Here is a 25527-nt window from a genome sequence, read left to right as displayed (position 1 = left end):
TTATTTAGTATATTGACACCTAAACTTGCATGTAAGCACCACAGAGCATAATAGTGGGTGTCAGGAAGTTTGTTTTTGATTGCCTGAAATATATTCTATGTGCCATAGGCTTAAAGGTTTAAAAAAAGATACCTAGTCCATTTATATTTTATGAAAAAAAAGTTTGCCAGTTAAGGCCACTGTGTATGACCGTAAATTAAGAACCAACTTGCCAGTGGGGTTAAAGTGTCTCTTACATAAAACGCCATTTAGTTTTGTGTAGCTAATTTGTGAAGTGAAGTCTGTAACGGTGTGTAAAATTTGCATTAGCAGTACTAGTAATAAAATGCAGTGGGCTGTTTTCAAGCAGAAAGACAAACATGGGTGTCATTCCTTGGCACTTTTGTGGGTTGTTTTTGCTCGGCCCATCTGTTGTCATTTACCAAAAAAAGAGCATTTTATGTAATTAATGCACACTATTCCTGTTTTTAGTTTGAATTTTATATATACCCCATTCCTTTCAGATCCTTTGGTTCTTAGGTGATATTTTTTGTTTATTCTTGAGCAGTCTTAAAGTAAAAGCGGGTATTGTCATAAATGTTTCAGCTGGCACTTAAAGCTGTAGGCTTAAATATAACCCTAATCAGAACGAGGGGCTTATTTTTTTAAGGATGTTGGTCATTTTGATGGACCTACAATGTGTTCAAGAAGCATTTCAAATATTGCTTTGAAACCGATACTGGATTGATTTCCTTGACTGCACAGGTCACCTGCAATTTATATAACCAAGAAATATTGTGAATATAACAAGTTTAATTTCAATGTCTTCAATATCATGGCTGTTTTTATTCAAGACCTGATCTGTGGCAGGTCAAAGAGAATTTGTGTGGGCCTCTGCCATCAGAAATGACTCCATGGTAAGAAATAACAATGGTATTTTTTTAGTATGTACATGTATATGTCTAAACTGCAGCCTATATTTAAAGGGGAACTATCGAGAAAATGAAAATTGAATATAAGCTTCAACATACTGAAATAAGAAACTAAATACAATTAGAAATTCTGTACTGTTTCTGAAATATTTAAGTTCATCTTCGCTATTCCTTTCCCAGCATCTGTTTCTCTTCATTCTCTCTTCATGCAGGAGTTGGGTGTCCGATATTCATTGACAGTTAGATCCAATATATCTTATTAGGAGGGGGGCTCCTTTTGCCTAGAAGTTGTATTAGAGCTCACTCTATTAAAATCACCAGACATCATGTCTCTCTACATACAGGGTCTGTGCAAAAGGCAGATTTTTGTTTGTACTGGAATCCGTTATTTGAGTGAGCTAAATACATCTGCTAGGAAAGAAAGCTCCCCTATAATATATTGGATCATTCATCTGAGGGTAGGACTACATGGACATGTTCGGTGCGATCCGGCGCTCTGCGACAAAACGCCTGTGACAAGTCATTGAACCAACAAGTCATTGATCTGAGCGACACGACTGTTGGATGCAGCCCATGCGTCTGCATCAGTCAGTCACGTCGGATCAACGCTGCGACATCATCCGTCATTTCTATCTCTTGCCTAATTTCTGATGCATGGGACTTGTCGCAGGCGTTTTGTCGCAGCACGCCGGATCGCGCCGAAAACATCTATGTAGTCCTACCCTGACACCAAACTGCTGCATGAAGACAGAATGAGGAGAAACAGATGCTGAGAGAGGAATAGTGAACATAAACTTGATTATTTCAGAAATGATGCAGAATATTTAATTGATTTTATTTAGTAAGTTTCTTATTTCAGTATGACGAAGCTTATATAAAATTTTCATGATAGTTCCCCTTTAAGTAAGAGCTGAAGGTTTGTTCTTCAGTTGGTGACAACTCTTTTCCAGTTCTGACCCTCTTGCTGGGCAGTTACCTTGGGGCTGCACTGTGTGTAACCACCAGAACATGCTTTTGCTTCACAAGTAATCCTGTCATCTACAACACTCTGATTGGTGAGCAGACTACTTTGTCCAAGCACATCCCCATTCACTGCTTGCTTAAGCATTCATCCTGCACAATATATATGGTCCTGCTTGAGGGTGACTGTACATGGGGGGAGGGGGTCATGTAATAATGCGCTCGCAGGCGGGCAACACCTGAAATACCTCTCCACCTCGTATTATTGTAATTGTTGTATTTCTGTTGGTGCAATTGCTTATGGCTTACAAATTACTCCCAAGTGCACTGGCAAGGTTACAGTGATTACATCCAGGCCACATAATATCCTGTGTACCATTGCCTTGCACCTGTGACTTTAGAGTGCAAGCTCATGGAACTACTCACACCTTGACTAGTGGAAATACCGTATGGGGCAGGTGACAAGTTTGCAAATACAGCCCTAAGCTATTCACTTCATGTGCATCGCTCTGGAGCCGAGCAGTGTTCTTCTATTTCAACTGTTGTGTTATTTTAAATGACTTTCACTTTTTAATTCCAATATTTTCCCCAGTTATTCAGTTTATAAGCAAGATCTGAATGAAGGTGAGCAGCTTTTGCTTTGAAGAGAGATTTACCAAAGATAGTCGTATAGGATAGCAGGAATGATTCTGACACAGTGTTGATGTTTCTCATTTGTACTTCAAAGGCCCCTGCATTTTCTACATGACCATACAGCTACTTTGCTAAAAAAAAAAAAAAAACCCTTATGAATATTTGACTAAGATTTTCTTTTCATATGCAGTGTTTGGGCTCTAATGGCAGCATCACATGTGTATGTTATTGTGCTGGTTGCATCTCTGTGACATTTTCCTGTCCCTGTAATATTTCCATATGCTGTATTCTTCAAGCAATAAAATTTCATGTTTTATAAAGTTCTATTGTATTTTTACTCAATGCACAATCTCTTGAATGTTTCTGGAGTGTGTATCTGTTTTTATCTCTTAGAATTGGGCACATTAAATTAAAGGGCCACAGAACTTTTGCTGTTAACTGTAGTATTTGTGTCCTGTTCCATTGTTTTAATTTATGAACAGTTTTCATGTCAGATTTCCCAATACATGGGTCACACCGCACAGACCTGTATAAATGGGGTTTGATTGACATCTGTGTTTATACATGATGATTGTTGGGCTAAATCTGCCAGGGATTGGTAATATTGTGTTTTCTTACCTCACTGACAGACAGACAGATGCACGCACGCACACTCACTATATTTAAAGTGTCTGTTACACACATCAAAGGGGATAAGGTGATGCACCCACTTAAAGGAACACCATACAACATTAAAGGTTTCTGCACTTGTAACTCTAAAGGGGTTATATATTGTATTAAATGTCCGTGTGGTATGGCGTACGTGGGTCAAACACAGCGTACCATCAAAGTTCGTTTAAACGAACATAAATCTGTTATAAGAAATTTCCAACCAGACATTGAGGAGAAAACAGATAAGAAGAAAAAACAGGAAACAACTTTAGCCAAACATTTCTATGAACATAAACACAGGGTGTCACAGATCCGTTGGCAGATTTTGGAAAGAGTGATTGTGAAACAGGGACAGGACCTTAAACAAAAATTACTACAGCGTGAAAGCTTTTGGATATGGACTCTGCAGACGCAGTCCCCTAGAGGCTTGAATGAAGAATTCAATTTAACATGTTTTTTGTAACATATACTTTTTATTCTTACTGCTGGTTTATTGAACCATTCTTTTTATTTTTCAGATATTAATTTGAAAAAAAGTCAAATATGCATCCAGGGTGAGGTAAAAAAATCTTGTTCCCATTAATAGGGATAGTTAAACATTGTATGGTATAGTCTGTGGAGTTTGATACCTTTATCTCTTTAAAAGTGTATACTGTTTCTTATTTGATTATTTGCAGACTGTTTTGCTATTTTTTTGTTACATCACTAACTAATGGACTTTCACCTGGAGAGAACTATTGAAACATTTTTTGGAAACATTTTTTCTAACCTAATGGAGACACATGGGACTCTTTTCCTTTTTTTCAAGTAGGGGGTGGGTCTACTTACCTATTTAATGTGTATGCACATATTCTTTGTATCACCTGACGAAGGGGGAACGCCCTCCGAAACGTTGTTTGACGCAATAAACATACCAGGGGTAGGACACCGGTTTAATTTGCTCCGTGTGCCAGGCCTTTTTTCCTTACATTGGTCCATTGGGAGTGCCGTCTCCCTTAGGTCTTGGGCACCAGCGTTAACTTTCGAAGGGCCTGAGTGTGCGCGTGGTTTCTGTGTACACACATCCTCACAGACAGACGCACAGGCAGACTCACTTTCTTTCTGTAAATTGGCTTAAAGGCATCCTTCTGATATTTTCCACAATTTTTATTTTTAATATTCCTGCTAAATTGTATTTTGTGAGGGGGATACTTGACAGGTACTATGAGGCTTTCAGACTCTTCCTTTTCTCATACTGAAATCCAAGGATAGAAACACCAGCACAGACCATTTTCTTGCAGATCTGGCACCTGTGCTATTTATTATTATTATATGAATTTGAGACTTCTATTTATTCGTTTTTAAAGGGGTACTATAACCCTTACATTCAGTATGAGTGCAATGAATAGAACTTGTGCTGAACATACTTTTTGCCTATTGTTTTAATCATGAAAGATCTGTTATTTCTTAAAACTTAACTGAGTAAACCTGAAAATTTAAGCAAGGTAGATAAGATTACCAGAGCTGTATAATCCACCTGCATAATGGATCTTGCTAATAAAAAAGTTGGAAGCAACATGGTTGTATAATGGTAATCTTGTTAGCTATCTTGCAAGGACCAAACCATGAGTAGATTCAATTTCTCTGTGTGCCTTCATAACAAAACCATAATTTGTTTTCATTAAAGCAAAAGTACAATCTCAATCACTGAACACATATTGAACAGGGAGTAATATCTCTGAATTGGGGGGGGGTAGAGTAAGATTTAGTTCATAAAATGTCTATAAATAGAAATAATATCAAGCAAATATGCAGCATTGTGGCTACTGTGGACCAAATTGGGAACATATTTGTGCAGTATAACAAGCTGCAGAAAATATTCTAAAATGTCATATCTTACTGTTCTTGTAGGTCAATTATATCATTAGAAAAAAGCAAAACAGCTACAGCAATGCACATAACCATGCCCCAAACACTAAAAGCTATTCTCAATTACACAAGGGTGCAGTATCCTACACAGGGTTACCATATGCTACATTTGGCATACTGTTCTATTGTTTACATTGTGAAATGCAGGTGTGTCAAGGACAATATGGGATCATGATACCGGAGTCCTGACTGGAATTCAAAATAGGCCCTGGTATTTCAAGTATACGGAGGCCCAAATAGGCCCCCCCCCCACTTAGTGACTGTATCTTACAGCAGCATCTCTGGCATTTAACAGAATCCACAGACTTTGTGTGGACCTGCTAATACCCTCATAATAGCAATAATATTTTCATCAAATAAAACAGTCTGCTTTAGTATTGCTGTTAGCATAAGCACTCACAAGATGGCTCTGTTTCCTGTGTTCAAAATAAGTGCTTCTATGTACCAAACCAATAGACTAAAAATACATGCACTCGTTTACTGTTGTACTTTGTGTGTCCTGAATGGTTTTCCAGCCTTACAATTGGGGCTACTCTATGGCTGTTTCCCTGCCCAGTAGCTGAGCAAAGGCTGATCTGTTGCTCTTAGATGTCACTGCACTGTAATGTATAACGGCTGGAGTCTAACAGAAAAACCAGAACACGACGACTTCCTGCTTTGCAGCTCTCTTGGTTTCCACTGATTGGTTACCAGGCAGTAACCAATCAGAGACTTGATGGGGGGCACATGAGTCATAACTGTTGCTTTTGAATCTTAAGCTGAATGCTGAGGATCAATTGCTGAACTCACTGAACAGTTATGTCCCATGTGGCTCCCCTTAAAGTTACTGACCAACTCAGAGTTATAGAGCTGAAAAGCAGGAAGTTGGGTTCTGTTATGTTAGACATCCAGTCACTCCAGCCTTTATAGATTACATTTTTGGCTAACTATATTAAAAACATTTTTTATTTTCACACTGAATTGTTCCTTTAATTTAATTTGTCTCCACAATGCCCACTTTATGGCTGTTTCTTAGACTGTTAGGGCACATATTCTGTTTACTGCTTGCCAAATGTTTAGTCAAATGATGGATTTTGAGAATATGTACTGTAAACTATAGACTAAAGAATATTCCCTGTGGTGTGCTCACAGTCTATATTTGTTATAAACATCCTTCCATATATAAATATACAGCGTGAGAATTAATATTTCCTGCAATTGTGTAGCGACAGGCAGTCTTAGTACATAGAACAATGCATGTTAGATCTGTGTACAGCCTTAACATGTAACGATTGGCTTTTTTTTTGTGTAATGCCAAGAATGTAGTGTATAATACTAAAAAATGCTTTTTTATTTTGCTATTTTAATTTACATTTGTTGTTATACATCTTTCAGACTTGGCATTTTAACTGCAGTCTAGTTGCTAGGGCTCCATTATCAGCAGTTGCTAGTCAGAATGGAAGATGAAAAGTGGAAGAGCCTGAATAGAAACATAAGCTGCAGAACCTGAAGCCTCACAGTCATTCTGGTTTTTGGTTGCCAGGGTCAGTCGTTTTGACAACCAGACAGCATTTTCAATTACAGACCAGAAAGAGGCAGAAGTTATAATTCAAAAACCATAAACCGTAATGAAGACAAGAAATCTGAAGGCCCTAAATTAGACATAGCCATTTTTGTCTGCATCCCACATTATGGGAGAACATAGATAATAGACCTACAGAAAATAACATATGGTTCCCTATCTTCGTGGCACATCTTAGCTTCTGAATGCACTTTGTGCCCTATATATCCTATATATCTTTTACTGTCCTCTTCCATTGACTTGTTACCCTCTGGAACCAGAGGTCTAGGGATCATTTACCTGGGAAATTCCTATTAGAACAGTGCTTCCTACCTTTTTTCTCAGAAGCCCAAAATTAAGTCAGAGTTTGGGTTTGTAAATCAAAACTTGGATTATTTACCTTATTAGGATCTATGTTCTCCCGTAATGTGGGATGCAGACAGAAATGTCTAATTTAGGGACTTGATATTTCTTAGTTTAGAAGGGTTCTTTTCTCCTCTTGGTTATTTATGTATGCCTGTATTGTAATATTGTCATAGAGAGTTTTCAACAGTTTCTCTGTCCAAATTTAAGACAAAGATTTAGCTTTGAGGACCAAAAAATTTATTATTCTCTTGAAGGTGGCAAGGAAAGGTTTTGATTGCCATGACTCTAACCTTCAGTAATGTATTGTTTTTTGCACTTTGCACCATAATTCCCAGTTCATAAACAAGATATTAGGGCTTTATTTATCAAAGAGTGAAATCTGAGATTACCACAGCCCCCTAGAGTGAAACCCTAAATTTCCTTTGCCTGGAGGAAAAACATACATTATGTCTTCCTTTAAAATAGTTTGTTTACAAACTTCAAATTTATGACAGCTATCTTGCTTTTTGGACTATAGAAAATGTTTAAGTCCCTGTGAAAGATGACTTGCCACTGTGCTCCTAAGCCAACACCTGGTGTCCAGCTCCACAGACATGCTCAGCTAATATGCATGACCATCTTGCTTTTGATTCACTGTCAGCTATTGATCCAGTCTTCTCCATTACACCCTGAAAAGTTTTCCACTTGAAGCTGTCAGTCGCTCCTTGCTGGCTGTGTCAGCTACTGCTGTTCACGCATGTGCCTCTGTCCACTCTCTCTGTTGCATTCAGGCATGCGTACTTCAACACGCGCAAGTCTTGGTGTGCGCTCTTCGACACATGCCCATTCGGACACGTGTACAGCACATAATTAGACGCTGAGGCCTTCACTCCAGTGAGTGGTGATCGTCTTATAGATTGACACTGAGCATTGTTTCCTGATATTCCTGGTTGACTTGGCTTGTTATTTGAATACTCTGATTTCCTTGGTTGTTCTGATCCTGACGCCGCCCTGTTTGACTCCACTTCCAGTCTGAATCTTTTACCTTGTCCTTGGTTTCAGTACGTGCCTATAGACTGTTTCCTGGCACCTATGTTACGCTACATATGGGCTTATTCCTGTTGCAATTCGGGCTCTAAGTCCCAGTGAGAGGCTATTACTCATCAGATCTGCTTAAGATTCCTGATAGAAGCACTGGAATTTTAAAAAAAAGTCTGCTATAACATTCTTTAGAGCCAACTCATTTGCTGGACATTTTGGTAATAATGAATCTCTGTTTTGGAACTTTATAAGATGCAATCGCCATTCAACTTGATTTGTTTGGGCCCATTCTTAATAAAAACACTCTTACCTTCATCCTAGCTGTGACAAATTCAGAGGGCTTATTTATTAATCCTATATTTACAAATGCAAAAGCACTTAGTGGAATACAACTGGTCCCCTTAAGCAATAAATTACCCAGCACTTGTGTCCAGAGCATTGGTGCACTCAGCTCCTGTCGCCAGGTTAAATATCTCTTGGGTGGGGGGGGGGTAGCAGAACACAGCACTGTCCAATGCAAGACCACTCTGTACTTAACACCTGCGGCTTGAATGAGTGACCACGTCACTCTCATTTACCTGGTTTATACATATACAACCCCTTCTCTTCGTCTGGGGAGGTGATCTTCTAAAGATGGCCATAAACTATAGGATCTGCTTGCTTTTAGCAAAGTCAACAAACAAGCCATAAAATGTCCACCAAATGCTGGTGAAATCGAGCTATTCCTATTGTTTGGCCCTAGTGCAATAATGTGAATAGGTGTCATTGGGACTAGTCCATGTGGTCCCCAATCCGACGGGAAAATCAAACCTGCCCAACTGACATCGGGATGATTTTTGTCCAAATATCGATAGGGGAGACCCATCGAAGAACCCCAAACCCGGTCACATAAACTGCCAAATTGGTCTAAAGGACCCAAATTGACATCTTAAATCTGCCCATGTATGGCCACTTTTAAATGATGAAAAAGGAACTCTTCTAATTTCCCTTCATGCTGTAGTGTGCTCAACTTTTTTCTTTTATGAGTGGACAAAACAGTTAAAAACTTAGAAACCAAATAGCATTGCTCCTTTTGCTGTTGTTGGTTTTTTAAATGTGGAACAAGTATTGGAATTTTTAGCATAATATAATGCTGCTAGCACCCCTGGCAACGATTAAAATGTGTGAAAAACACAGTGCACCTCATACATCTTTTCTCACAAGCATGCTGTTAGTACCATGAAAGAAAATTTTCATGGTTGTTCACCAGAAATAAATACATTTTTCAATTGCTTTCCATATTTTATTTTTTTTACTGTTTTTCCAAAATGTAAGATTAAAGTTTAATGATCCTGTCTCTGGTGTTTCAGTCTGGCAGCTCAGTGATCAAGGTGCATTCTAAACTGTTACAGTTTGCTACATTAGTTGATCAGCATATCAGCAACTATTGTATCAATACTAATACCTGCCTTAAATGAAACTCAGGGATACTGCTCAGCAGGGACAAACAACAAACGTATCAACGAAATGTATCAATTTAAACAGTCACCCCCAGCTGCTTTAGAAAAACATATGGGGGAAAACTAAACTTTACACTTTAATATTATAAAAACCACCGCATATAGAAATAGAAAGTAATTGGAAAAAGTCTGGACTGAAAAAAAAAGTGTCTGAAGGTGAATAACCCCTTTAAAGAAAGTTAAAAGTAATACTACTCATATATATATATATATATATATATATATATATATATATATATATATATATATATATATATATATATATATATATATATATATATATATATATTATGAAACACTGATTATCTTGCTGGGAAGCCTTCATTTTCAGGGGGGTCATGTCTTACTATTAAAGGACCAGTAACATAAAATTTTTTTTGTACATAACGAAAAAAAAAAAACCAAGACTCATTTAACTTTAAATTCACAAAGTCTTTATTAAGAAATAACTTACCACTTGCACTCCTCTTCAGAAAAGGCGACATGGCGACAATCCATCGTGCGACTCTCGATTTCTCCTCCCTGCCTTCTATAGGAGATAGCCAGGGAAGAGAAACCGAGCGCTGCACAATGGAGCGTCACCCTGTGGCCTTTTCTGAAGAGGAGCGCAAGCGGAGTATCGCTAAGTTACTTATTAATAAAGACTTTGCGAATTTAAAGTTAAATGTGTCTGGTTTTTTTTTCCGTTATATACAAACACATTTTTTAAAACATTTTTTTTATTTTACTGGTCCTTTAACTCTTTATTGCTACTGCCTTTACTAGTAGCAGACACTAGGGGGCACATTTACTAAGGTCCAAGTCTTTGCTTTACAAAGGTTCGCCATACGACTACGCGCATTAATCAAAAATTTGTGTCGGCAAATGAACGCTGGTGTTTTTTCGCTGGTGAAAATTTGCCAGTGCAAAGGTTTCTTCACAAATTTTCTCTAGAGTTACTTTCTTCCTAGCCAAACTTCACAAACATACTTATGCTTACGTCAATTTAAATATGGTAGGTATATATAGGTCATATATATGTCTTTATTAGTGATTGTTGGAAGTGGCCACTTATTAAAAATGTCCAAGGAAGCAAAATAAGACAAAAGAGATCCTCTATTGCTCTAGACATGAGCCCACCCTAAAACAAATGTGGCATAAGCATGAGTAAATATATAAACAGTTACAACTTAACATAATTCCACATTATATGAATAAACACCAGCATTTTTAATGACTTTTTTTGAATACAGGATATGATGTCACTGGCATAGTAATGTTAATGATGTAGCTTCAGCTTAACTATTTGCCAGGTAGAACCAGACGAAGTACACTTTGGCTAAAAGGGTAATGTATTGTAAAGTTTACACTTTGATAAGATTGTGGATAAACGATCAATCGCCTGACCAAAAATTCGCCTGGCGAAATGGCGTGAAAGTTCTCTGGCACCTAGCTTTTTCACTATTGAATTGTCTTCTTCGCTTTATAGTAAATTGGCGAAATCTCTGTCGGTTGTCATTTTAGGCGAATTTTCACTAAACATTGGCTATTCTCCCTATAGTAAACGTGCCCCTAGGTATGCTGCCAGGGTGAAATAGAAAATAGGTAGTAGGAAATATGTAAAGAGAAAAGCCACTATAACCCTTTCAAAATGAAAGTTTCTTTTCCCTAATGCTGCTTTCATTTCAGGCAAAAACAAAAACTTTTAATTTTAATATAACTTCTCTTTAAGTGACTGTCAATACGTGATTTGTGTCTGAACTTTTAGCCAATATTCAGGATAATGGAGTTGTCAGAAATAGCATCTTGTCAATTAACCCAACTATGTTGCTACAACAATGCAATAGCCTTGGAGCTGTAAAGAATGAGGCTGACCTGTATAACTGTAGCCTCAGTGCATAAACAAGTGCTTCACTGTGCTCCTGCTTTATATAGGTATGCAAGAATTCACACCATATCACAAACAATACTTTTTTTGTTTAGACAAGCTTCACTAAGTGCTAAGTGTTTTTTTTATTCACACAAATTACTACCCTCATACCATGATGAAAAACATTTGGTAACAATACCAGTAAACACACATACATATCTTGCAGCATTCCAAACAGATAAAACTTATGAAACAGAACTAGGTTTATGTTAAATATTTCTTCTCTTGTCACTACTATCAATTCTGATGTCTGTGGCAAAAAACATAGGGGTTGAGTAAAGGGTCATCCAACCAGCCCTCAGTTTAGTCGCTTGCGAAATGTCCTGTAAATGCGTTTCTACCGGCAATAACGTAAAACGCTGGTGGGAAACATAGAGGTTGGCGAAATTTCTTCTCAAGATTTTTTGAGGTTGACTAATCTCGTCTGCCATAAGCCTATAAACCTTAAAGTGGCCATACACGGGCAGATTAAAACTGCCAATATCGGTCCTTTCAATTGATTCGGCATCTTATTTGCCCATGTGTGGGGGCTTCCGACGGGTCCCCCCAATCAATATCAGGCCGATGGGCAGGTTACATTTTTCCTGGGATCGAGGACCACATTAGCTAGTTGATGTGGTTTTACGACCCGTCGGCGCTACTTCTCTTCATTGTAATCCGATCTTCGGCCCTAGGGTCCAGATTACTCGATATCGCCCTGCCGTTAGTGGGCATATCGGGGGAGCTCACTCGCCAAGCGAGCTGATTGTGCTGGAAAGTGTGATGTGCTCTTTGTATATATAAATGTTATAGGGAACAAACCGCCTGTAGCCTGGTTTAAACACAGGATTCGTGATGGCATGTTTTAGGGTGAACACACGTGGTGATTCGCCTGATTGCCATACCGCAAACGTCCTGTGATTCATTGCAGTGGCTTGTACTCTAACCTATGTCCACTAAGTCAGTTGCCATGCTTGCGGTTTTTAAAAAGTTGTGGCAACTCGCAGTGAATCAGCATTTATGTGTGTCTTCGCCCCTTAGGCTAGGGCCGCACAGGGGCCAAAATCAGCTATCTGAAATACGCTGTCTGATTTCACACATACTGCAAACAGTATCCTCCTGTCTCTTCCACATTCAGAAATGTTGAATCAGAAATGTCGCAAACAGACTTTGGCAAATAACTCAAAGACTAATTTTAAAAAATGATGATCAATTGCAAAATTGCTAGGAACTGGACATTCTAGAACATTGTAAAATTGACCTTGAAGAAGAACCACCCCTTTAAATGGCTTGTGGTTTTCACCATGTGCAAAGACAGCTTAAATGGTGTAAAAACAGGTATACGTGGAAAACAAACACGCTACATTTGTTTCCATGGAATGTAACTTAGTGTTTATTTGAAACCTGGTCCTGGGTTTAGCCAGAGCAATTTGTAGGCACATTCCCTCTCTGGCACATATTTATCATATTCACAGCATGTATTTTGTTTGCAGAAATGTTGGTTATCCTGTTAGGCTACCGTCACCTTAGGCTGTTTCTTGGCCTGCAGATAAACACAGGCAACGCACGGTACCAAAACTGTTCAATAAATTTAGCCACAAAAGTAGTGTCAATTCATACTTACAAAGGATTTGTTTCATATAATGGTTTATTAGACCCTTAAGGTAAGTATTAGAATAGAGCAGAAAAGCGTCCGATAGTGGTGCCGGGAGATTCTGAAGCAAGCAACATGTCCTGGCCCCATAAATCACCACTATTATTTCTGTGTGCGACAAGGAAGGGCTTATTTTTTTGCTGAGCATCGTAGTTTTTCATCTTGTACTTAAAGAACTGCAGTTTGCAGTGGAAAGCAGTCTTTTAATGTGGATTAATGATTCCTGTTAGTGGCTTTAAACAACACTTATCTAAAAGAAGTAATACAAATACAGCCTATTTGCAGTAAAGCATTATATGCTATTTTTTTCAATTACACAACTGAAAATGGCATGTGCTGAAACCAACTGCAACCCTATTGTCTATTCACAATATTATCTGAAAAGGCAGATAAGAGGGACACACAAGAATATGGGAGTGGGGAAGGGTCCCTAGCTACAGCCCTGTGAGAGACAGCCATCTGATTGTCTAATGATGAGCAGGGTCGGACTATGGGGCCCAGTCCCACCAGGGCTGCTGTCCACAGTCTCCCTCTGGGCCCCCAGCCCCCCACTGCTGCGGTGTCCCGATGGCCCAGTCCGACCCTGATGATGAGGCAGGTTGTATAGTTAGTTACATAATAAGTTATGTTGAAAAAAGACACACGTCCATCAAGTTCAACCTTTTAAGTCTATATATAACCTGCCTAACTGCCAGGTTATGCCATTAAAGGTCTGTCGCTGGTGGTCTTTTCCCATTCACATAATGACAAATGGGAACTGCGGTGCCTGTAACAGAAACTGTCACTTAAACCCTAATTCTTACTTGTACTTGATAATGGAAGAGCATTTCCCATAGATGAAAAGGGTAGGTAGCTGCTGAGAAGGGCAGGGGTATTTAACATAACTAAGAGGACCATCGAGATTAGAAATGTCCATGCACCATCAGGGCACAAGCAGATCCAATCTGTTTCAATCCATTTTTCCAGTGGTGCTCTCATTTACACAGTGATTCACATCATTTCTAGGCAAAAACATACAAAGCGGCAGATTTATCAAATGTGTTCTTCAGTGGAGTGGAGTGGAGCACCAGTCCATGAGTAGTGCCCCCCCCCCCCGCAGTGATTTCACTTTCCTTGATCTCTAAAGAAAACACACATTATGCATATTCCAATAAAATATATATAGTACTATACTATACATAGTACTGTACTAACAAAAAGTAAAAAAAGGACTAGCTACAGAACAGAAGAGAAAATCAAGGGCTGCGCCCTAGTTTGTGGACGATTATTTACATTTTTTTTACAGTTTGCGGCTATGTGGAGTGAGTGCCATTATAATAATATTGATCTAGGCTTTGTGTACTGGATTTTTGAGTTTTGTTTTTATATGGTTTAATATGGTCTTTTGGAAGTCCTGTAGGGATAAGGCAATTTTAATTGTTAATGTAAATAGTATTGTATTTTTGGTAGGGTTACTTTTTTCAAACAGTGTATTCTGCTGAACTACAGATGATATGAAGGCTGGACCATCTATTCAGTTCTGATCAGGTCCTTATTAGCTGGTTTCATATAAAGTATCTAATTTAGATATATATATAGTAAAAATGTATTTTGAATTATAAAAGCAAAATTGAGTTCTTTCAATTAAGTTACATGTACTGGTAGATCACAAGGCATTATACCAGTTTTCTCTCGGTTGTAATACTCTGGAAAATTCTTTTAGTTTTGATGGATGTTTGGGATTTTGTGATGCTAAGAATTATGAGACCATCTGGACAGCAAGAAAGTTTGTATTGCTTTCCTCCCACCTCCAAGCCATTTATATTGTTGGTCTCCCTTACAGCACAAAAATTGCTAGGGGCAGAAAGCAGCCCTGTCTAGTTCCATTTTGAATGGTGGTAGAAAGCCTTTTCTAATTGTATAGTAGATATTGATAATTATGAAAATTAAGGTTAAATTACTTTTCTGAATTTATGAAATATTTTTTTAACAAAGATTGTGATTAATACATTCCTTTTTTCCACAACTGATTTAAAATGCATAGAGAGACAAACTGAAAATGATTTTTATATTCTCCAAGGGTTACACAAAATGATTTAATAAACATTGTGTACTCAGACTTTCTTACACAATGCACACAGCAATTGATTCATTTGACTAGGCTGTCGTTAAAGAGTTAAACTGTTTTTAGGTTGGAATCATAGTCACACATGCATTCTTATACATTCACACGTCATTGAATCTTACAGTTAGACTTTGGCTTTCTTATCTCTCTCTTCTTTGCCTCAAGCAGCAACACCAACAAATGTATGTGTTTTAAAGGAATGACAATATAATGTAGTGTTGCCCTGCACTGGTAAAACTGATGTGTGTTTGCTTCACAACTATAGTTTATATAAACAAGCTGCTGTGTAGTCATGGGGGCAGCCATTCAAGCACAGGATACACAGTAGATAACAGATACATTTTGAATAATCCCATTGTATTCTACAGAGCTCATCTGTTATCAACTGTGTATCCTGTGCATTTCCTCCTTTAGCTTTGAATGGCTGCCCCCATGACTATGAAATGTGTACCAGAAAGAAAGGAACTGCAAAGAAGCGCTAACGAGGTCGCACAGCCTTGTTAATAAATATAATTAGATTGTGTGTGTAACTTGGAAACCATAAAAGGAATAATTAATGCCTTAAAATTTTTTTTGATGAGTGCAAATAAATTCATTCAAAATAAATTCAGTGTCCACACTGATATGTTCTCAATATTGTATTTTTTAATAAACAATTAAGAGTAATAAATTAATAAAGTGCAAGGAGTGCTAATTACGTAAGCCACAGTTCGCAATTCCACTAGTCTGTAGAAGAAGGAATCACCCAATAAAACATAACATTTAATAGTTCATTTAAAATCAAAAGAGGGAATTGATGAAATATAAAAACACTTAAAATTATGATGTATCCCAATCTGGTTTCACTGTTGTAAGGATTGCAGTATATCTGAGTGATGAAAATACTGGTCCCACCTACATTACATCAGCCTATATGCCCTCTAATAGTAGTATGAGTTGGGTTGGGGAGCAGGAGGGTGTCTATAGTAAAAGAAATTGGGTGGCTCCCATTGTGGGAAAAACAGCAGACAAACAAACACTTTATATGCTGGACCTTGAAGTATCGCACAAGTGTTAATTCCAAAATGGTGTGCATGGACAGTAAACTGACACTTTGTCCTCTCAATGGCACCTAAGTAGGTATGGCCTATTTCTTGTGTTAAAGCAAAACCAAAGGTTTGGACGTGAACACAATGGGTTAAATAACCAAAGGTAGTGCATACAAACTGAGGACAGACCCAGTGTGGGGGCCTTTAAGAAAGCCTAAACAGGCGAAATGTACGTCAGGCGTTTGCTCTATCGAGCATTCTAAGGGTGGGGAGGAGGCACTCCGGAGGGTGGGCTGAATGGTGGCAGCAGTTTCCTTCTAATAACGGAGGTAGCGTTGGACAGACCGGTGATGTTGTTACCAGCACTCGCACATACTTAATTTTTGGGCTTTGCCTGCTTCCAATTTTTGGTGTTGCATTTGCACTAGCTATAGGGAATAGGCCACACTTACTTAGGTGCCTCTGAGAGGACAAAGCGCCAGTTACTCTATGCACACCGTATTGGAAACATATATGTCTGTATAATACTGCAAGGTACAGCACACTGGGTCTGTCCTACGTTTGTATGCACTACCTTTGGTTATTTAACCCATGGTGTTCACGTCCAAACTTTTGGTGTTGCTTTAACACAAGACAAAGGGAATAGGCCATACCTACTTAGGTGCCTCTGAGAGGACAAAGTGTCAGTTTACTCTCCTTGCACACCATTTTGAAATTAACACTTTAACGTGTTTGTTTGTCTGCTGTTTTTCCCACAATGGGAGCCACCCAATTTCTTTTACTATAGACACCCTCCTGATCCCCAACCCAACTCATAATACTATTAGAGGGCATTACTATTAGTGTGGACACAATGAATTTATTTGCACTCATCAAAAAACATTTTTAAGGCATTAATTATTGCTTTTATGGTTTCCAAGTTACACACACAATCTAATTATATTTATTAACAAGGCTGTGCAACCTCATTAGCTCTTCTTTGCAGTTCCTTTGTTTCTGGTACAAATTTCATGTTAATTTTTAAGAGCTGTCGGCACGTCTAAGGTTAAAGGACTTCTAAACAGTGGTGATGGGTGGTTAGAAGGTGCGGAAAAACCAAGAAACCCAATTTGCCCCCATGACTACACAACAGTTTGTTTGTTTAACAAATCATCTCACTATAGCGGTAAAGCCCAAGGAAGGGCATTTGGGTGAACGGCAATGTTTCCAACCCACAACTGCCTGATAAAGGGATAAGCACTTTTTAAGGTAACGGCAAAGCGGGCAGTAATGGGTAATTTTGGTTGTTTTGGTCTATTGAATTGCTAAAAGTCACAGATGCCAAATCTCCCAAAATCACCTAAAATACCATACAGGTATAGCTAAATGAACAGTGATTAGTATATGTATTTCAACACCTATGGACTGTTAAGCAGCACATACAAGCAGTAGTTGCCAATGGGGAATAAAAAAAATAGGGAAGTTGTCTAGATCAATATTTCTTCTAACCTGTGCACTTTTGTGCATGCAAATCATTACATCAGTATATGAATTGTGAATCACAAATCCATTTGCCTACCCATAATTTGGCACTTTCTCTGTGTACACAGATTTTAGAAAGTAGGCACAATGTTTCACAGACCTTCTCTAACAAAAATTATACTGCACTATTCCATAGTATAGTAATACTCATCAGTACTGATGCACAGGTCACAAAATCTATGAGCACTTCTAACCATAACCTGATCTTAGGGGATCTACACACACCTGCAGAACTTCACTTTTTCCTCAACCCAGGAGCCTCTGGTAACATCATAAAGTGGGAAAGGATGCTACTAATGTCACCAAAGGCTAGGCTCCCCAAAAATGACAGTGAAGGGAAGGTGCAGCGACAGCTACTTATCAGTTAAAGACCCACTGGCATCTCATCAGTTATAGTAGTTACATCCATGCTTTTCAGCAAAATGATTTGTATCATTGTAACTGCGGTTAAAAACAAACAAATTAAAAAACACACATACATACACATACATCAAGATAAACCTTCTGCCCTAGCAAAACCTATAATGGGGCGGGTCAAAATATTGTTACTACCTGCTTGTGTTCATAGGGAGAGGCAGATAAATAACTTGCACAGGGCCCCAATGTTTCCGATAGTGGCCCTGTCTTTGTTGTCATGGTTACCTTTTAAAGCTGGCAATAGACATGTAGATTTACCTTCATATCGGACGATTGATCATTCGGTGCCATCTCCAGACCTGCCACTAACCATTCAGATCAAATAAAGTAGTAAAATAACAAATTAAGATGATGTTCTGCCCTTGACAGCAATCGTATGAAAGTTATGTCTGACAAAGCTGGAGACAGTCTCCCACTGATATCGTCAATATATGAAGAGATAGCTGACAGAAATTTTCTAACCTGTCCGATCGTCTGAACGACTTATCTCCATGGCAAGAAAAATATCGGCACACTACACACACGGCCCGAAAATCGTACGAAACGGAGATTCGTACAATCAAATCTTTACGTCTATGGACAGCTTAAGGCTTCTCCTTCTCAACTCTCAGTCTGTCATTCAAGCCACTGCCTGGTTGCTAAGGTAAACTGGACCCTAAAGCTGGCCCTAGATGCAAAGATCCGACGTACGATTCTTTGGACCGTGTGGAGAGTCCCGACATTTTTCGTCCGGCGGAGATCGGTCGCTTGGTTGATCGGACAGGTTAAAAGATTTCTGTCGGTTGCTGATAATATCTCTGCGTGTATAGCGAATCGTACTATTTTCAGTGAGAGACTGTCACTAGCTTTGGTCGGACATAACTTTCGTACGATTGCTGTCAGGGGCAGAACATCGGCTCATCTGTTCTTTTACTACTTTATTTAATCTGAATGGTTAGTGGCAGATCGGGAGATGGGGAAGTCCGATCGTACGATGATTCGTACTATCGGATCTTTGCGTCTGTGGCCAGCTTTAGAACCAAATAACTTCTGAAATTCCACACTGAACAAACAACAACAACTACATAATAAAAGAACACACACAACACAAATACAAAGTGTCTCAGAATACCACTGTGTGCAGCATACTAAAGGTGAATACTTGATGCTGAGGTAAATGCAGAGGTGAGAACTGCCCCTTTAAGGCATTAGCCTCGGCTGGACGTGGCACTGAATCATTTGGGAGTGTAATTTATAGGTGTAACTGCTGTGCTGCCTCTCTCCCCACAGGACCCAATGTTGCTCATTGTGCCTTATAGCGAGGCATGTTTTGCAATGCAGTGTCACTGACAATTGTAAAGCTAAAGGCTGAGTATCCGGGGATAACGCGGATAAGTTCAGTCGCGCCACATGCAACATGTTATAGCGCCGTGTCAGCACGAAGGGGTCACTTAATTAAATGCTCATAGGCGCAAAGCAAACAAAAACAAGGCTGACACAGCGCAGAAGTCTGGCTCAAGTGCCATCACCTTTGGTAGCTGCTCCCTCTCTGTAGGCCTGTCCCTGGCTCCTCCACATCCCTCCTTCTCCACTATCTTCCTGCCTATCCCAGACCCCCTCCCCTCAGCATTCCCGCCCATTCTCTCCTCCCCTTGCTTTGCTGCTTCCCTCTCTCTCTCTTCACACAACACAAGGAAGCAGACACAGGGCACGGAGCCGCCCGTCCCCCACTTTCCATACCGTGAAACGGATCTAATCGTTATCCCGACCCAAACCCAGCCGGAGCCATGAGCTGGGGTACAGAGTTGTGGGTAAGTAGAGATCGGCGAGGGGGGCGGACACGCACCATATTCCTCTCGTTGGTCGCTTTTGTTTGTTCGGGTGGGAGGGGTGTGAAGGTGATTCGGAGCTGCCCTACGGGCTCTGCCAGGTGATTCCGGTGGGGCCGCTACAGACTCAGTTCTATAGACACGTATTCTGGCCTTTGCACATTTTCTTCGCTGCTTTTATTGTCTCACAGCCGGATATTCTTTCTATATCCTTTCGCTGGCTCCCACCTATACACGCGAGGAATTTGGGGTGACCCGCTGCTCCCTTTCATTGTCAAACAGTTCCTCCACGAAACCGCCTTTTATTCGCTTTACCTAAAACCTCATAGAATCACCATCTTTTTATTTTGGCACTTGAATCCCCCTTCCCCTCTCAAATAAAAAGGAGCAGCGCCCAAGTGGCAGCAGCAGATTTGTGAAAGAATAAATTGCCCAGTTCTGGCTCATTGTTCCATTGCTGTTCTGGTTTAACCCTATAGGATCTGCCCTGTTATCCATTAGCAGCTGATCAGTGCAAATTCTATGGACTGGAGTATCTGTAGTTCTAACAAAGCTAAAGGGGCGATTGAATGATAAGGACTGACCCCCAGCAGCAGTTTGTGTTGCATTGTACAGTGGAGTCTCTGGTGGGTGTGGGCAAATACTACAGGTAAAGAGCTGCTTTTGTTTTCCTGCCTCTAACCAGACGGATCACACCCTTCCTTTCATCTCTCCTTGCTTCTGTGAGCTGCACAGTCTCCCTTATCTGCCTGCTCTTCCCTTGTTTCTAAGCCAGAACCCTCACAATCCACAGCAAGGAATGGGAAAGCCATGTTCAGCTCCTTCAATTGCCACTCAACTTTGTCAGTAAGCGACTGAAAGGCTGCAGCTTCACCCCAGCTTCCATGTTTCCTCTCTTTGTCTCAGTGACATGGTTTAGCCAAACAGAGCTTTGTTACCAGCCAGCTCGCTATATATAAGTTTGGTGAGAAGTTAAAGAATGCACGTTGCAAACAAAAGAGAACACCGCACATTTAATCAGTGAGCGTTTACGTTGAGTTAATGTCGTGTTTGTCCCGTGGGATTGGAAAGCATAAACACATTAAAACATTACACAAAGCAACGACGATTTGCATGCATTAAAAAAGCGTCTGTGTCTCTGGTTGATCTGACTGTAGCTTAATTAGTGTGAGCACATGTGGTCAGAATATGGAATGTTAGCACGAGAGAGGAAACGAGAGGAAGCCTGATCCCTGAATCACACTGGAATGGCTTGGGTATTTGGACTGAATCACTATAAAACGCTGTATGTAATGTAGTGTCTCATTTTTTAGGCTTTACTCAAAGGTAACAATGGGTAGTATGTTGGAGACTATTCAGAGAATGACAATTTTGCCTGGCAGGAATTTAGAGAGAGGTTAAACATGGCAGTGTTGCTGCCTCCTTGATCCAAAAGATAAATGATAGAAGATATATGCTCAGATTTAGTCAGGCAATTTGACATACACTCGCCCTTAAGGTTGCTGTACACAGCCTGATGATAAAAGCTGCTGCTGTAATGTGTCAGACCATATTGGTGCATTGGATCTCTGTAGGCCAAGGCACTGGAACAACCTGGCATAGTTGCACCTGACGAAGGGGGAACGCCTCCGAAACGTTGTGACACAATAAACGCACCAGGGGTAATACCCCGGTTTTACTTACTGTGTGTGCTAGCCTGTATTGCTTTTACTACTTGAAATTTTGGGGGGTGCTGTCTCCCTTAGGCTTTTAGCACCTAGCGGAACCAGCGCTGAAGGGCCTGAGTGTGCACGTGACCTCTATGTACAACCTGAGTTGGTTAAGCACGTGAATGGCCAGATCAGGAAATCACTTTTAGGCTAATGTTACACAGGGGTTACACAGGGCCTATACTTGGCCTGCTGAAAAAAAGCGGGGCTGAGAATTGGCCCCTACACTGCAGTCAGACCTTTACCTTGGCCACACCCAGAATCCATTGCTTTGACCTGGGTGCAGGCACAAGCAGCGGAGAGTTTGCATTTTGGTTCTTAATCCTCCTGCATGTGCCTGCAGCTGGGCTGATACAATGGTTCCAGGTGCAGGCAAGGTTAAGGGCTGATTTTGCATTTTTCAAAATTCGGCTGGCCACAGTTGAGGAAACAACTGTTCTGGCTTGAAGGGTAATGTAGGTGACAGGTGTGCAAGTGTCCCATACTCCCATTGAGATTATTCCATGGTTTTGTCTTTGCTGCTTCTCTGGAGTAAAATGTCTTTCATGTGCCTCTTATTCTTTCTTGTACCTTTTAGCCTATTCTCTGTAGGATAAGTTAAGGTGGCCATACAAGGGCAGAGAAAAACTGCCAACAAAGATATAGACTGGCTTCTGCAATCGGTATCTGGCCAAAAATCATCCAGATGTTGATCTCGTAGCCTTAAAATTGCCGTCAAATTGAGGACTGCATTGGTTTGTTGATGCAACCCGACCGCCTGCATTACCACCGTTTTTATCCAATTGTGGGGCCCATGATTGGCCCATATCATCTGCTTCAACGTGGGCATATTGGGGATAGATCTGCTCATTTGTCAACCTCACTGAATGGGCGGATATTTTCGTGTATAGCCACCTTTATTCAGTGTGGGTTATATGAGTATGCTACAGGCCATACTATACCTATGGCAGACACAAATGGTGGCAGGCCGACATTGCTCACAAAATTGTTGTGATAACCCATTGTATGGTGTGGGAGTTGGTTCAAACTGGATTGCAAATTACCCTATTACTTGTCATGTGACACTGAATGATAAATTACCCAGAATGTCACTATCTTCAGCTCTGGAATGCTAATACTCTCTTATAGCTATTTCTTAGCCTGACTGTCATGTGGACTAACTCACATGGGTGATCCAGATGCAGCAGAAATTGACATTTGCTAAAATGCTTGAATGATGACGCCTGTGTCTTTCACAGTGAGGTATGTTTAATTGTTCCCTGATAATCGGTAATCCCTGATAAACAGTGGTTTGGGGCTGGTTCTCTTCATACCTAATGTGACAGTGCCCCTATGGGTTATATATTTATATGAGAGTATACCGGCGCTCTTATTTGTAGCAGTGCAGTCATTTCAACTTTCACTCTCTCTGTCTGAAGGACATGCTCATTAATTTGTAGTTGCCATGGCAACTGTTCCAAAGCCAGAGATCTCCTTTTCCCCTGATATGTTAAAAAAAAAAATCAGTTTTTCGTTTTAAGAAAACATTTTTTACCAATGCATGTGAATCACTGTACGTTTACTATTTTAACAAAAATTTGAAAGCTGTCATGTAAGGAGTATCTATGTGCAAATACATATGACAAAAAATGCATGCAAATATATATTTTTCTAAATAGTTTTCTCTTCTATATATTCCCTTACTGATTTGCATTTTAAAAAAAAATCTTTGTTGAAATGATAGCTAAAATATTGTGCAATACTATGTAAACTGTCTGCTATCAGTTGGCTGTGTAGTTCGATAATTGCCTTTTAGTTTATCCTGATGACACTCCTTGCCAGTCATAAACATCATGGAAAACCAATTGCGAGTGTAGGAAGGAATTTCAGCAAACCATAGGTTGTGTCGAGTCACATTCACTTTGAGCTCAATGGAATTGCATGAACAGTCTGATATATATCTATATTTATATACAGTAGATATATATAGCTGAATCTGGAACATTTTGAAATTTGTTTTCATTTTAATATTGTTATATATAGCTGAATCTGGAACATTTTAAAGTTTGTTTTCATTTTAATATTGTTTTGATGGTTTTTGCTTAGCTTTATTTTTAGCGGCTCTCCACTTTGGAATCCCATACAGCTATCTGGTTGCTAGGTTATTCATTTTACAATAATAGTTTAATATTTTACAATAATACAATACTTATTTTACAAAAATGCAGCCGTTTAAATACAGAACAATCTTCCTGAACAATAAGAACAACGAACATAAGAACTCCAGCCCTTGATACTATGAGTGTACAATATTGGTATATATGTAATGCAGTAATTCTGAACAAGTGACACACCATTGTGCAAATAAATGTAGATATGGTGCACAGGTAATAACCTTTCCAACTAAAAGAGGGAAACTCTCTATAAGGACGATATTACTATAGAGTGTCTGTGAAGTGAAAATATTTTATATGGTTTTGTATGTACAGTTATAGGACCTGTTATCCAGAATGCTTGAGACCTGGCAGTTTTTGGATAAGGGATACTTCTTTAATTTGGATCACCATACCTTAGGTCCCCTTAAAAGCATTTAAACATTAAATACACCCAAAAGGATTGTTTTGCCACCAATATGGATTCATGCAGCTTAGGTAAGATCAATTACAAAGTTTTTCTTATTACAGAGAAAAAGGAAATAATATTTAAAAATTAGAATTACAGTATATTTATATATAATGGAGTCACTGGTAGATGGCCATCCCGCAATTCAGTGCTTAAATGATAGTGATCCAATTTTTGTACAAATCTCTATTTGCCAGCATAATGCTTTCTGGTTTGGAGAGGTAGCATTTAGTGCTATGGTTCAGTTAAGACAAGTAAGCCAGGCAGTGGTTTGTATGAGAAATTGGAAGATGAATAGGAGAGGGCTTAATTAGAAATATAACTATTAAAAAGTAATAGCAGTGTAATTATAGCCTCAGATAGTTTTTTGGCTACCAGGGTAATTTGAAAAGTGAAAAGAGGCAAAAATGGAATGGAAATAATAAATCTATTAAAAAAAAAAAAAATGAAGACCAGTTGAAACATTCCTAACATTTAACATGTGCTCCAATTGCATGCAAGTTTCATGGATTTGTGTGAATGACCGTTACACAGAGACCATCAATGTCATTGTTACCAGAATCGGGTAAACACCATAGTAGCATTACACTTACAAATGTGTATGGAAACATATTGCTTCTTAGTTTAATCTAATCACCCTTTATCTAATAAAGTTGTTGCTGTTTTTAAATGGCCTCTTCCCAAGTTTAAATTCAATTCTAAGGGTAGGGACACACTGGGCGATTTGGGGAGTTTTAGTCGCCTGGCGACTAATCGCCGCGACTTTTCTCCCCGAATGCCTCCCCTCGCTCTGCGCCTGGCTAAAATGAAAAATCGCCTGCGCTAATCACACGCGGCGATTCGTTTTCCGAAGTCGCCCGAAGTTTCCTCGTGAGGCAACTTCGGGCGATTTCGGAAAACGAATCGCCGCGTGTGATTAGCGCAGGCGATTTTTCATTTTAGCCAGGCGCAGAGCGAGGGGAGGCATTCGGGGAGAAAAGTCGCGGCGATTAGTCGCCAGGCGACTAAAACTCCCCAAATCGCCCAGTGTGTCCCTACCCTAAAATGTAGCATTTAAGTAGTTGCCACATTAAGCTAGGGTTATTCTGAATTTCTTTGGCATTGGACCAAAAATTTCATTTGTAATAAAGTACCCATTATGCATCATCCTTTACTTTGGTTTTTTATTTTTCATAGTAACCTATTTTTTAGGTCCTAACTAATTAGTAAAAAAAAACAAACATTGCTGTAACATATGACTTGACATCACATACAGTATTGTAAGGGAAAAACAATACATATCCAGGACAATTTGTCACTTGATTTATGA

The 25527-nt window shown here is 39.4% G+C and overlaps 1 protein-coding gene across 7 annotated transcripts in view; it reads left to right on the top strand.

Annotated features, from left to right (window-relative positions):
- The first annotated feature begins 19631 nt into the window (after positions 1 to 19631).
- fnbp1l.S (formin binding protein 1 like S homeolog) overlaps positions 19632 to 25527 on the top strand; it is a 73245-nt gene continuing 67349 nt past the window's right edge. The window contains exon 1 of one of the 7 annotated variants that reach the window (XM_041591347.1): positions 19632 to 19890. Coding sequence is in view for 6 of the 7 variants with exons in the window: in XM_041591344.1 (XP_041447278.1) it covers positions 19867 to 19890 (24 nt within the window). In the remaining variant the exon portion in view is untranslated. 7 annotated transcript variants of the gene reach the window in all.

This window comes from Xenopus laevis, chromosome 4S, assembly GCF_017654675.1.
Source record: "Xenopus laevis strain J_2021 chromosome 4S, Xenopus_laevis_v10.1, whole genome shotgun sequence".
Taxonomy (NCBI): domain Eukaryota; kingdom Metazoa; phylum Chordata; class Amphibia; order Anura; family Pipidae; genus Xenopus; species Xenopus laevis.
The sequence above is the reverse complement of the archived record's forward strand: the minus strand, read 5'-3'. Positions and strand labels throughout refer to the sequence as shown.